The sequence below is a fragment of the Acinonyx jubatus genome, chromosome B3 (genome assembly GCF_027475565.1).
Source record: "Acinonyx jubatus isolate Ajub_Pintada_27869175 chromosome B3, VMU_Ajub_asm_v1.0, whole genome shotgun sequence".
Classification (NCBI taxonomy): Eukaryota; Metazoa; Chordata; class Mammalia; order Carnivora; family Felidae; genus Acinonyx; species Acinonyx jubatus.
Window position 1 is genome coordinate 118,499,068 of NC_069386.1, and position 14,905 is coordinate 118,513,972.

Here is a 14,905-nt window from a genome sequence, read left to right on the forward strand (position 1 = left end):
TTGGCACCCTGGATTTGTGAGGCTTGTACCTACCACTGCCTCTTGCTGCAGATTCGTATTGTCCTGTGTAATATCCGTTCACTTTGGGTGGGAAAAGATCCTGTTTATTCTTGTATTCCTGAACTGGGCAGGTAACCAGCATAGCATTGCCTTACTTTGTAAGTTTTTATACTTATCGCTACAAGTTATCAATCTATACTCTGTGGTTATCCATCCCATGAACCCACACATCTTGCTGCTAATTTCAATGAAATGCTTGTTATAGGCACATACCTTTGCTTTACCATCCTTCTATCCCCAGGTCATAATTGCTCCTAAAAGTTCTAAAGAAAGAAATGGCATGCTAAGCCATGCCTGTCTTTGGAAACAGCAAGCGTTGTGCATGGAAATATTTACAACGCTGCTCGCCTGATCTGTAGAGTGTACTGGGCCCCAAAGTGTGTGGGTGGGTAAGTGTAGGACGCGGAGAACCGTGACTTGATGTGCATTGCCCCGTTGGCATGATCTGTGCGGATATTTATGCTTTATTCCTTGAAATTATAAAGAGAAAGACTCGGATTCTCTTGTCCTCCGAATGAAGAGCTTCGCTGGTAAAAGTGGAACAATAGCGTCTCCTACTTCTTTGTATTCTCCTCTTTGGAACACACAAGTATTTCCAGACAGGACTCTAACGTAGGTATCAGGAGCCCTCTTCCCTTAAAACCTAAATCCCGGCTAAGCGGTTACCTGATACCAGAGAGGAACTGCTTGAACATGCGTAATGTCCCCTTAGCTACATCAAGAAAACAAAGCATGTTTCCCCAGTACAAACTAAGGATGTAACTTGGGAAGCCAACCTGGCTGTAAGATGGCGAGATGTAGTAAAGAGGTCGGCTGCTTAGAAGTTGCTATTTTACTGTTATTTATGTGTTTGTGGTTATCAGGAAGAAGAATCACTGCGTTTTATATTCAACTGGACTGAAAAGTGACTGAGGGTTTTTTCCGCCTTCCATTCACTTCTCATTAAGACATGTTTGTTCATGAGACAAACCCAAATGAAGATGTTTTAGAATTTGACAAGAGTTTAGCTTTTTTGTTTTGTTTTTTTAATGAGTGAATTGTTTGTAGTTGATCAGACATTGGAACATGGAATCTTGACATCGCTGCTCGTTTTTAGAAATATGACCCTTGCAGGCCTTCGGTGTTTAGTCATCTTTTCTACTGTTCTCCAATGTAAATTGCCGTTGTGTGTATGTACATATCCTTATCCTCCTCTGTTTACGCAGAGAATTTGAGTCATCTGCAATAGCCTTTTGATTATCAAAGAGAGGCACCCTCAGTTTACCTCTTTAAGGAAAGTTACTGCACATAAGCATAAGGAACAAACAGTCTCAGGGGCTGGACCTCATAAAAACTTGCAACCTTGGGGCGTTTGAGTGGTTCAGTCAGTTAAGCATCCACCTTCGGCTCAGGTCATGATCTTATGGTCCCTGAGTTTGAGCCCCACTGAAAGCTCAGAGCCTGGAGCCTGCTTCGGATTCTGTGTCTCCCTCTCTCTCGGCCCCTCCCCTGCTTGCACTCTGTCTCTCCCTGTCTCTCAAAAATAAATAAACGCTGGGGGTGCCTGGGTGGCTCAGTCGGCTGAGTATCCCACTTCAGCTTGGGTCATGATCTCGCAGTTCGTGGGTTCGAGCCCCGCGTCCGGCTCTGTGCTGACGGCTCAGAGCCTGGAGACTGCTTCGGATTCTGTGTCTCCTTCTCTCTGCCCCTTCCCTGCTCATGCTCTGTCTCTCTCTGTCTCTCAAAAATGATAAACGTTAAAAAAAATTTTTTTTAATAAATAAACGTTAAACAAAATTAAAAAAAAAAAAAAAAGCCTGCCACCTTATTTGGGAGAATTAGCAGTTGTAGTGGCTAAACAGCAAATCTGTTAGTCCATCCCTGATACCAGGTCGTCTGCTGTCCCCTCGGTGGCTGGCCTCCACTGTTTTCCAGGTTAGCAACTCTGCCGTATTCGAGATTCCACCTCCCTCCGTGTGGTTGTTTCTCTCTCCACTTGTTACATCCACCTTTCAAAGGACAGAATTAGAATACTCTGCATTCCTTCATTCATTCCGAGACGTGCCCCTGGTGTGCAGAACTGAAGGTGGCAAATGCCCCCTTGCGGACAAATGCCAGCCCTCTGCTAGGATCGCATGACTGCGTGATACAAAGCGGCCAGCTTCGGCACTTCTGACCCCTGTCTTGAGGTGGCATTGTAGCTAGCAGGTACAACATACTTTCCATCCCTACCATAGAGTCTTAAAATAGAAAGCCACATGCAGTAAAATAGCAAAACATAAAAGGAGGATCCAGGCCAAAAGTCAAGATATTTCCAATTTTTCAAATACAAGACGAAATAAAATTACTGTGATCAAGGTTAAATTTGGTTCTGAGTCTCTTAACCATCGAGACAAAAAGGGAAACAAGAAAAATCAGGGTATATAGTTCTCATTTTCAAAAAGGAAGCCATACTCTGGAGGAAAATGAAGCTTTTTCCTGGCTCTTATTCTCCAAGAAGTAGTTCATATGCTTTAGAGAGAGGACACCGAAAGAAGTAAGAGTGCCCTCCCAACACAGCAGTGTGCTTCAAGGGGCTACTTCTTGGCGTGAGCTACAGGAAGTCAACACACATCAGCGCCAAGTCAACGAAAACCGTTTTGTGAGGGACAAGACTATTACAGTCCAAGTCTCTTTCTGGTCCAACAAAACCCAAGAGTAAGGCAGTGATTCTGTAGACGATTGGATGGATCGCATGTGGCTTAGACAATCCTAAGTGTAACTCCTCTCGGTTGATTGCTTGTAAGGGCTCGTCTTGCTCTTGGGCAGGGACCCAGACGCCTCATCTACACGTGAAGATGCGCGGATATGCTTTGGAAAGCAGGTGGCAGAGGAACCATCTCGTCAAAACTGCAGAGCTAAGCGGTTTTCTCACCCATCATATGGCACGTTCACTCTCTGTTCCTTTATTCACATCTAGTTTCCTCTGCCCAAGCACCATTTGCCTCCTCTTGCCTGCTTCCCCCCAATGTGGCTAATTGCTATTTGTCCTTTCTCCTTTCCAACCCTCCCCCACTCCCACCCCCAGTATGAGCTAGATGGTATTTGACTGCACTGAGCACTGACTTGTATCTACTGTGACATTTATGACACTCTAGTATCTTTCTGGATGACCTGACAGTTCCCCCACTAGGGCCGTAATTCTCTAGAGGGCAAGGAGGAGTTCCAATTTGATTCTGAAATTCTGGGACCTACCGCAGTGCCCAGCCCATAGAAGGGACTTACAAAATTCTGATTGAATAGATGAATGAGTGAATTTTCATATTTCTGCAAACACCTGTCCACATATACAAATCCTTCTTATCCTCTAAGTTTCCAGTTCAGGTTTGTCCAATAATCTGTATTCATATAATTAGATTCATCTTGCCATTTTTAAAATCCCTACAGCACTTACAATTTATAAGACAAAGTTTGGCACTCCACTGTATTTTTGTCATCTTTTATCCTACTTACTTCTTGGGTAAATTGTCCCCAATAAGACTGTAACTTCCGTGAGGGCGGGATTACGTTCTGTATGTTTCTGGAATCCCTAGCAACATCCAAAATGCCTCATTACCTTGTAATACCAGCCCTAAAGAAAAGAATACATAAAACACATAAAATTTTTCTGAAACATAACCTATATCCCCCCTGTTCTTCTGGTTTCAAGAAAATGCTTAACCTCAAGTTAAAATGCATTAACCTTAAATTTCATAAATAATGCATTTTGTTATTTTTTACTATTTTTTTTAAGTTTATTTTTATTTATTTTGAGAGAGAGATAGAGAGCAAGTGGGGGAGGGGCAGAGAGCGAGGGAAACAGAGTCGTAAGCAGGCTCTGTGCTGTCAGTGCAGAGCCCGATATGGGGCTCGAACCCGTGAACCACAAGATCCGGACACTCAACTGACTGAGCCACCCAGGCGCTCCTATAATGCATTTTTTTTTTTTTACGAAGCAGTCCGAAAAATCAGAAGAACCTTCCTTATAATTTACCTACTGCAGCATTTCTAGCCTGTTTCTTGCAATATTGTAAAACTACTTCCTCTAAAACAGAGAAGGAGCCACCGCTGCCCTTCAGGTTACAACCTCTTACACATTCGTGACCATACTATAAACCTACCTTGTAATTACGATGCAGAATTCAAATGTTAGACCACATCCAAGGATCTTATTCTAAGGGAGCAAAGGTTCCCGTAAAATGAGATTTAGTTTATTTGAAAAGCATCCTCCTTCAGCGTTTTTCCCTCTATATCAACTCATTGGAAGCCTTTGACCTCATAACACCGATCAGGTTTCGCTTTTGAGCACTAAACTGTCTTTTTTATTCCTTTCTGAATTCTCCATGCATTTTTTAGGCTTCTCTTAAATTATGTAATACCTGAACTGGACAACACAGAGATCTTAGAGATCTGTCTAGTATTATGTGTAGTGTAAGATGTATCATCGTGGTTCTGGAGTCATGTAATAGGTTACTTATATTGTACAGTGTTCTCAAAAACAAAACAAGTTCTCTCAATCCTTGTCTCCTACTTTCCCTCCTTACTCTTGCTTCGAGCTCAGTGCCATAGTATGGTGTTTTCTAAAAACTGTAAAAATAGAAAGACGATACAATTCAGAAATTCCACTTCTGGATGTATACCCCAAAAGAACCGAAAGCAGGGCCGTGACTGGATATTTGTACACTCAGGTTCATAGCAGCATTATTCACAATAGCCTAAAGGTGGAAGCATCCCAAGTGTCCCATCAGTGGATGAATGGATAAACAAAATGTGGTGTGTGCCAACAATGGAATATTACTCAGCGTTTAAAAAGGAAGGAAGTCCTGACACATGTGACATCATGGATGAACCTGGAAGATTTATGCTAACTACAAGAAGCCAATCACAGGAAGACTAATGTTGTATAATTTCCACTTATTGAGGTAGCTAGAGCAATCAGATTCAGAGACAGAAAGCAGAATGGTAGTTACTGGATGCTGGCCAGAGGGGAGAATGGGGAGTTTTTTTTAATGGGCACAGAGCTTCAGGTTTTGAAGATGAAAAAAGTTCTGCAGGTAGATGGCAGGGATGATTGCACAACGTGAATGTGCTTAATGCCACTGGATTATTCACTTAAAAATGGTCACGTGGGTAATTTTTCCCCTATCCTCTGGCAACTGTGAATCTGTTCTCTGTATCTCTGAGCTTGGCTTTTTGGTTTCCTTTTAGATTTCACATGTGAGATCATATGGTATATGCCTTTCCCTGTCTGACTTATTTTACTTAGCATGATGCCCTCAAGGTCCGTCCATGTTGAGCCCAATGACAAGATCTCATTCTTTTTATGACTGAATAATATTCTAATGTGTATATGTACCACATTTTCTTTATTCATTCATCCATCCACGGACACTTAGGTTGTTTCTACGTTTTGGCTGTTGTAAATCATGCAATGAACATAGGGTGAACATGCAACGAGTTAGTGTTTTTGTTTTCTTTGGATAGATACCTAGAAGTGGAATTGGTGGATCGTATGAGAGTTATATTTTTAATATTTTGAGGAACCTCTCTAGTTTTACATAGTGGCTATACCAATTTACATTCCCACCAACAGGGCAACACTTGTTACTTCTTGTCTTTTTGATTATAGCCATTCTTAACAGGTGTGAAGTGATACCACCTTGTGGTTTTGATTTGCATGTCCCTGGTGATTGGGGATGTTGAGCACCTTTACATATACCTGTTAGCATTTGTATGTCTTCTTTGGAGGAACACCTATTCCATTCTTCTGCTATTTTTAATTGGATTGTTTGTTTTTACCACTGAGTTGTATGAGTTCTTTATATATTTTGGGTATTAACCCTCTATCAGATACAAGATTTGCAAATATTTTTGTCCCATTTGGGAGGTTGCCTTTTCATTTTGTTTTTTTCTTTACTGTAGAGAAGCTTTTTGGTCGGATGTAGTCCCACTTGTTTATTTTTGCTTTTGTCGGCTTTGCTTTTGGTGTCAAATCCAAAAAATCATCACCAAGACCCACATCAAAGAGCTTACCACCTATGTTTTCTTCTAGGAGTTTTATGGTTTTAGGTCTTACGTTCAAGTCTTTAATCTACTTTTTGAGTTAATTTTTGTGTATGGTGTGAGATAGGGGTCCAGTTTCATTCTTTTATATGCCACTGTCCAGTTTTCCTAACATCATTTATTGGAGACTGTCCTTTCCCCATTGTATATTCTTGGCTCCTTTGTCCTACACTAACTGACCACTTATGCATGGGTTTATTTCTGGGTTCTCTATTCTATTCTGTTGATCTATGTGTCTGTTTTTATGCCAGTGCCATATGCCATACTGTTTTGAGTACTATAGTTTTGTAATATAGCTTGAAATCAGAAAGCATAATGCCTCCAGCTTTGTTCTTTTTTGTCAAGATTGCTTTGATTCTTTGTGGTCTTTAGAATTGTTCTATTTCTGTGAAAAATGCCATTGGAATTTTGATAGGCATAGCATTGAATCTGCAGATTGCTTTGGGTGGTATGGACATTTTAACAAAAGCGGTTCTTCCAATCCATGAGCATGCAGTATTTTTCCATTTATTTATGTCTTCTTCAATTTCTTTCATCAGTGTCTCATAGGTATTCAGTGTAGTCTTTAACCTCCTTGATTAAATTATTCCTAGGTATTTTATTCTCTTTGATATAATTGTAAATGCAATTCTTTTCTTTTTTTTTAAATTTGTTTTAATGTTTATTTTATTTTTGAGAGAGAGAGAGCACAAGAAGGGGAGGGGCAGAGAGAGAATGGTACAGAGGATCTGACGCAGGCTCCGTGCTGACAGCAGAGGAGCCCGATGCAGGCTCAAACTCACGAACCTCAAGATCATGCCCTGAGACAAAGTCAGGCGCTTAACCGATTGAGCCACCCAGGTGCCCCAAAATGCAATGATTTTCTTAATTTCTCTTTCTGATAGTTTGTTGTTAGTGTAAAGAAAAGTAACAGGTTTTTGTATATTGATTTTGTATTGTGAAACTTCATGGAATTCATTTATTGTAACAGTTTTTTTGGGTGGAGTCTTTAGGACTTTTTCTATATGAATGTCAGGTCATCTACTAATAGAGACCATTTTACTTCTTTTCTGATTTGGGTGCCTTTTATTTCTTTTTCTTGTGTATTGCTGTCACTAGGACTTCTAGTACTGTGTTGAATAAAAGTGGGGAGAGTTGGCATCCTTGTCCTGATCTTAGAGGACAGGCTGTCAGCTTTTTACTGCTGAGTGTGATGTTGGCTGTGGACTTGTCCTACGTAGCCTGTATTGTGTTGAGGTGCGTTCCCTCTGTACCCACTTTGTTGAGAGTTTTTATCATAAACGTGTTTTGAAATTGTCAAATCTTTTATGCATCAGTTGAAATGATCATACGTTTATCCTTCATTTTGTTGATGTGGGGTGTCACATTGACTTGTGGGTGTTGCAGCACCATTGCGTGGGTGGAATGAATCCCACCTGATCAGGTGGATGGTCCTTTTGCTGTGCTGCTGAGTTGAGTTTGCTACTATTTTGTTGAGAATGTTCACACTTACATTCATCAGAGATATTATTGGCCTGCAGTTTTCTTTTCTTGGGGTATCCTCGTCTGGTTTTGGTATCAGGGTGATGTTGGCCTTGTACAGTGACTTTGGAAGTGTTCCCTCCTCTTCTACATTTTGGAAGAGTTTGAGAAAGATTGGTGTTAATTCTTTAAATGTTTGGTAGAATTCACCAGTGAAGCGGCCTGGTTTTGGACTTCTGTGTGTTGGAACGTTTTTGATTACTGATTCAATCCCATTTACGTTACGTGTACTTGACCACAATTTTAAGAAAGACTATAGATTATGTAATGCACCCAGTACGGTGTTTGGCACATGGTAGGTACTCAGTAAATGATAGTTCTTACTATTTGTCACAATTCAAAGCACATGGTGTCATTAGTTCCCATTATGATCCTTGAGGACATTTGTTAAATAATGTCAAAAGTTAGGTCCCCTAGAAAGCAAATGCTAAAACGGAGATTAGTGTACAGGAAGTTTATTCGGGAGTGCTCCCGAGATTGATTCCTATAGAAGGGAAAGGAATGAAAGGAAACGGGATTGGACAGTGGGACAAGTTGGGCTGTGACTCAGTGACAAGGAAGGCCTCAGTTGGTGCCACAGAGAGTATAAAGCCAGCCTTTCAGGGTTGTGAATTGTGGTGAGGTAGCTAGGATATAGCTTTTATGCATACTTTATGTTGACTCATCATTAGATATGGGCTGCCTGGGAAGAGGACATTCCCTTGAGAACTAAAACGCATGTTTCTGTGGCTCCTAGTCCATTTGGGCTTATCTCCAGTCCTCTGTATTAATGAGTAAAATTTCCATGTAGTCATTCGTATTGCTGGGGAAACAATCAGGAAATTTTCAGCTGGCTGCGGTTGTGCTTTTCAGACCCTCAGTGTTGGAGCCCTGGTTATTTTCCTGTCCAGGCCAGCATGGACTGATGCTTTTGTGAAATACACTAAAAATAAATTACTAGAGAAACTAAATAAGAAAAGAGGACATCTAACACACAAGCGCAAATTCATTATTATTAGATTCGCCAGGCATAAAATTGCTGACCATTTTCTATAACAGGTTTTAACTGCCTACATTCAAATTCTAAATTTGTCTCATTGTAGATGAATAACAAAGAGTTCTCAGACTGTTACCAAATTACCAATCCGGGACTCCACTCTAAATAGTCCCGGGTTACAGGACTCTTACAAAACATTGCTGATGTCCTTCCCAGCTGACACTGGCCATATATACATTGGGTGAAGTGAATGTCGTGCTTCAGCCTCGAGACCTGATCTTTGCTGTTGTCGGGGAAGCCATCGTCCTCCTCAAATCTGGCCCGAATCCAGGAATACCGTGAGCATCACAGGTTCCAGATATAAATAGTCCTGAGGCCATTCCTTACTCCTGTTTTCATCTGCTTCCTCCTAGAGTCAATTACATAAATGAGAATAGAGATGGAGTTTTTTATAAGGATCTGATGGATGAAAGGGACAAAGACCGTTTTCTTGTTTTGTTGGTCATCAGGCCGCTCTTATTCCTGGCACTAGGAAAACTGACTCATCTCTCAGCGTCATCCTCTCAGGACATTTAGTGTCAGGATAGGGAGATAAGAGAACAGGGAAAGGAGGTGTGCCAAGCAGAATATAACCTTCAGGAAAGAAGTACTAGTAAAAACAAGGGGGTCATGATATAGTCAAAGAGTCTATCAAGCCTTTATCGTCTAATTCAGGGAGTGTGACCTAAGAGCTGTGGCCCATGGTTGTAGCTTTAGTTGATCTGTGAATCCCCTGAAATTGTTTATAGGATCAAGTGTGCTGCATCTGTGCCTTTTTTTTGGAGAGGATGCTCAGAGTGACCCCAAAACTCATATTGACTTGACTCTCTAGTTTGTGCTTTTTTTGGGGGGGGGTTGTTTATTTATTTTGAGAGAGAGAGAGAGAAAGAGAATCCCAAGCAGGCTCTGTACTGCCAGTGCAGAGCCCGACATGGGACTCAAACTCACAAACCATGAGATCATGACCTGAGCCAAAATCAAGAGTCAGAGGCTTTACTGACTGAGTCACCTACACGCCCCTTAACTCTCTAGTTTGAAACATGGATTCTGTCTCCCTATTTGCAAGGAGTCAAGCTCGAGTCACCAAACAGTCTCATTTGGACCTACTGTACCAGCTTCTCAAAGCATCAGCCCTTGCCATCCTGGTCTTCCTCTCCATTCTCCACATCGCTGTGAACCGAGCTTTCCTAAATGCATACACATGACTTAAAACCCTTCAGAAAATCTTACCTTTACTCTGAAGATCAAGATAAAACTAGACAAAAGGCCTTACACGACCTGCCTACCTTTCATCCTGACCTCATACCACCTTCCCTCTGTGCTTTCTCCACACTAAGCAGCCTGGCCTCTGAGCTTCCCCCATCCTGGGGTCCACTGAGCTTCTGCAGATGCTGTTCCACCTCTGATGCTCCCCTCCTGCCCTCAGGTGCATTTGCTTTCTCTGGCCTCTCTGACAGGATGTGTCCTCGTGTTCCAGAGACCTTTGCAGCGCTCCTTTGTGGTGTTTGTTACAGGTCCTTGCAGGCTTCCAGCAGTGTCTGTCTGCCTCACTAGACCGCATCGGTGTTAACTCTCCTTCGTAACCCGGGGTGCAGCATAAAACCTGGTGTAGAGCAGGCCTGCCGCAAGTATTCACGGTTGAGTGAGTTAACAGTTCTCGTCCTCACTTGGGGAAAATTAAGGTACAGAGACTAGGAAACAGCTTCAGTTCACGTAACTGACAGCCGGAGAAGCTGGGTTTAAACCCAAATGTGACTTCAAAGCCCTTGCCCTTCACTACTGTAACAACAGCAACAATGGTCCTTTTATCGAGCACTTGTTACATGCCAGGGGCTATGCTAAGCACTGTGGATCCCTCACATTTCATCTTCTTGAACCCTGCAAAAGAAGGTAGCTTTGTTATCTAGTTTGCATGTGAGCAGACGAAGGCTGAGAGAAGTTAGGTACTTTGTCCAAGCCACGCAGTCAGTGGTGGAGCTGAATCCAAAGCCAGGCCGCTCTATTGCCAGAACACGCTGCACTGCCTCATCGTGTCCAAATACTAGGTCCCTCGAGATGATTCCGTTTTCCCAGGTTCCTCTCCTAACGGAGCTAGGTGGCTGGCGGCCCCGCACTCCGGCCTGAACCTCTCTCAAGTGTCCGGTGGTTATCTGCAGCCACCCAGCAGGGGGATCCCTGGTAGTGTGGGGGCTTATGCGGGTGAGGTGGGCTTGCCTTTAATCCAGCCTTTTAACAACATTCCCTGTTTGGATAGAGCCAGACCTGGGAAGGGGGGAGGATAAGGACCAAGGTGGCTCCTGAGCCTCCACGCCCGCCGATGGGGAGGAGTGGGGAAGGTGGTCATCTTTTCGCACCTCGTGAAGCCCCACTGGGGGGGGCGGCAGTTCTCGACGGGCAGAAGGAGCTTCAGGGGGGTCGGAGCACGAAGCCTGGGACCTGGGCAGCAGAGGGCAGGGTGAGGGGGGCGGGGGGAGGGAAAGGGGGAGGGCAGGGGAGCATTCCCTGCAGGTAACAGAAACTCAGAACTTCAGTGGCTTACATCAGTAAAAGATTTATTTTTCTTACCTGTCAAGAAGTTCAGAGACAGGAAGTCCACAGCTAGCACAGCCCTTCAGAGCCAGGCCCCTCTTTCTTCTGCTCGACCAACCCTAAAGCACTGACGTTTGTGTTTTTGGTCACAAGGTGGTTCTGTCCCCACTGGCGTTATGTCCACGTTCCAGGCAAGCAGCAGGGTTGGGAGGAAGGGCAAAAGACAGATGCCAGCTAAAACCACCCACTTTAAGAAAAGCTTCCACGGAAGCCCTGCAGTTCCAACTGATGCATTGTTGGCCGGCCCTGGACCCCATGGCCACTTCTGCTAGCAACAGACAAGTCTGGAGAGGTGGTCTCTTGGCTGGCACACTGCCCCACCACACAGGGTGAGCTGCTCTTATCGAAGGAGAAGGGGAGAAGGGGTGTTGAGAAACATCCATCGGTTTCTTGCACAACACATTTTCTTTCCATAGTCTCCTCCCCTGTGGGATGGAGCCCACCCCCTTTCTGCGGCCCCTCTACACCAGCTTCTTGACCCTGCCAAGAAGAACGCCATTCCTTGACCCTAGAACGCCCCAGAGCTGGCTTCTTAGTACATGGGAGTTGAGCGTACCTGATACCTGGAGGTTTCAAGAACACAAGAGAGCCCCATATTCCTGGACAAGAGGTCATCCCGCAAGTGAGGAAAATGGAAAAAGTGAGCCATGGAGAGAAAAATGATTGTTCTGTAGCAGAATTATTATGTATACTCAAATTACACAGGTTAACTGTATTGTAAGTTTAACTTCATTACAATACTAAATTCTTTTCACGTACGTTGCCTTCCTAAGCTCACAGTACGGCTGCTTCAAAAACTGAGGGAGGTTGGAGAGCCTGGGCGGCTCAGTTGGTTGAGCATCCAACTCTTGATTTCAGCTCGGGTCATGATCCCAGAGTTGTGGGCCCCAGGTCAGGCTCTGCGCTGACAGCGCAGCACCTGAAAAGCTGTGTCATTAGGCATTAGGGGAAGTCAAATGAGAACCACAGTGAGATGCCACACTCCACACCCACTAAATGGCTGCAATCAGAAGACAGCTGACAAGTGTAGGTGAGGGAACAGAGAGATTGGAACCCTCGTGCTTTGCTGACGGAATGTAAGAGGGTGCAACTGCTTTGGAAAAAGAGCCTGGCAATGTCTCAAACAGTTAAACATAGAGTTACCCTATGGCCCAGCAAGTGACTCCTAAATGTATGTGTAGGAGAAATGAAAACACTGTCGACGTGAAAACTGTAGCCGGGACGCCTGGCTGGCTCAATGAGTAAAGCGTGCAACTCTGGATCTCAGGGTCATGAGTTCAAATCCCACTTGGAGCGCGGAGCCTACTTAAAAAAAAATTAAAAAATAAAAAAACCAAAAAACTGCACACGGACATTCGTAGGAGCATTCCCCAACAGCCAAAATGCGGAAACAACCTAAATGTCTATCGGGTAATGAATGGATAAACAAAATGAGATGTATCCATACAATGAATACTATTCAGCCATCAAAAAGAACAAAGTACTGATACAGGCTACAGCATGGTTAAACCTTGAAAATGTAGAGCCAGTCACAGAAGACCACATACTGAATGGTTCTATTTATGTGACGGGCCCAGAATAGGCAAACCCATAGAGACAGAAAGTAGATCAGTGGTTGCCTGGGGCTCGGTGGGCAGAGGGGGCTGGGGGGTGGCTGCCGATAGGCATAGGGTTTCTTTTGGGGGTAATGAAAATGTTCTAAAATTAGATTGTGGTGATGGTTTCACTAAAGACCACTGAGCTGTTTACTTTAAGCTGGTGAATGTTACTCGTATGTGAAATAGATCTCAGATCTTAAAAAAGTTAATAGTCAATACCTAAAAAGTAAAGAACAAAACAAAAAGCCTTTGGTGTAAGCAGCCAGATCGTATTTACTTCTTAGATAGCCAGATTTTTAAGAAGTACTTATTTATTGCCTCCAGTTCACTAATTAGACAAATAATTGCCCCCTTTGTGCTGGGTGTGACATATGCCCGTGCCCAGCTTTGCCCCGGGGTTTTTTTACGGTCCCAAGTAAGGTGGTGTGCCTGGGTGACAACAGCTGTCCCTGGGCCTGGCCTCTCTTGCCTTTTTTCCCCGTTTGGAAAGGTGTCAGGCTCCAGAGTATTTCTGTTGCTTTAGTCAGCACAGAGCAAGGAGGACCTTAACTATAGCTGCAGAGCCTTAAGCTTCACCTCGTGCTCCAAATCCAAAACAGAGCAGCTGGGAATGGGGCTCGCCATGCCACCAATTGCTTCTCTCCCATTGTTAATCCCCCTGATTCTGCCGTCCACAGGCCCTCCTCCCCTCACACTGTCACGTTGCCCGCTTGTGATACGACTGAACAAGTGGTTTGGCTTTGAAAGGTGATTCTTAAGAGACACCTCAAGTGACCCAGTCCCTGGCATGCCAGGACGCTCTTGATGTTCATTGCCATGGGGCACCACAGCTCTCCGGCTAAGTACACTTGCCAGTCAAGCCTGCCCTGAAAAGAAGTTACCCGCTACTGACTCCCCCTGAGATCCTGGCGTAGCTGGCTGGGTCCTCGGGGAGAGCGACATTTCATTGCTAGGTGCAGACAGCGAGAAACCTCCGGTGCTTTTTGGTTCTTACAGAAGAGCTCACGGTCTGGTGTTTGGGTTAGTGAATCACTTGAAAGTATGGCACAGCTGGCTTCGTGATAATTATGTATATTGTACACTCTGTTTTTGCTTTGCTCCCTCATTGCACGGTCAAGATGTTACAGCTTACTTAAAATTTCATTCGTCCCTTTCCCAAACCGTGGATATTATGCCCCTTCAAAAGCGAGTCCCTTTTCAGTCTGTATGTGCTTTTTTCATAGAGCCCTAGAAATCAACTCATTCTAACTTCTCCCTCTTCCCAAACTGAAGAATTCATCGGTGTACTAAAGTGTTCGTTCCGTTTACAAAAGGTTACTTCCTAATGGCATGTGGACAGAGAAATCCAACTGAAATTGGGGGCGGGTAACAGCACGTGGTAGCATGTGAGTTACTGTCACGCGTGCCTCTCTGGTCACCATTCCTCGTGTTCTTGGTGCTTGCAGAGGGTAAGGAAAGCCTGTTCTTCCTCCTGGGCTCTCCCCCCTCTTGCTGTGGGAAGGGGACTAACAGGAAATAGAATCTGCCCCGGTCATGGGATTTTTGAAAGAAACAAAGCACGATCTGATGAGGAGCAGGTTAATCCTGCTATTTCATTTCCCTTTCGGAGAGGGTGGGGGCAGGATTGTGATATGAAGTATTTGGTTTCACATCTGTTCCAGGAATTATCCTCGGCATAAGTCCATTTTTCTTTTAAGCATCCTAAAGCATCCCAGGGAGTTCCTCCTCCCGTGTGCCCTTCCCACCCCCACAGTCAATTCCATGGCCACAGAGCAGCTGACAGACTCCCAGAGAGATCATCTTGTCACTGTTGCAGCAGGAACCTCTCAGTCCCGAGGTCTGAATTTCCGTGGGTCAGTACTGTATCAGTTTTGTGTCTGTTCTCCACGAAGAGCTCGGGTGGAATGAAAAGGAAGTTAGCGGTATCATGGAAAGAGGCCCGATTTAAACAGCAGAGGAACTGAGTCTCCTCTCAGCTTTGCTGCTGTTCGTATGAACTTGGGTAAGTCACCAACCTCCCTGGGGTTAAGGCCCTCATCTGTAAAAGCACAGCAGTGTTCTC

General features: G+C 44.1%; 1 protein-coding gene across 13 annotated transcripts in view; it reads left to right on the top strand.

The window, feature by feature from the left end:
- Window positions 1-14,905, top strand: part of TTLL5 (tubulin tyrosine ligase like 5) — a 282,100-nt gene that overhangs the window by 240,316 nt on the left and 26,879 nt on the right. For 3 of the 13 annotated variants that reach the window (XM_053224738.1, XM_053224742.1, XM_053224739.1), the window contains one exon: window positions 2,848-6,838. The exons of 3 other annotated variants lie outside the window; for them this stretch is intronic. In XM_053224738.1, the coding sequence (XP_053080713.1) occupies window positions 2,848-3,056 (209 nt within the window). In that variant the 3' untranslated portion in view covers window positions 3,057-6,838. Of the gene's footprint in view, window positions 1-2,847; window positions 6,840-14,905 lie in introns of those variants that run through there. 7 more of the 13 variants (XM_053224741.1, XM_027066200.2, XM_053224744.1 and 4 more) reach the window with 5 other exon arrangements.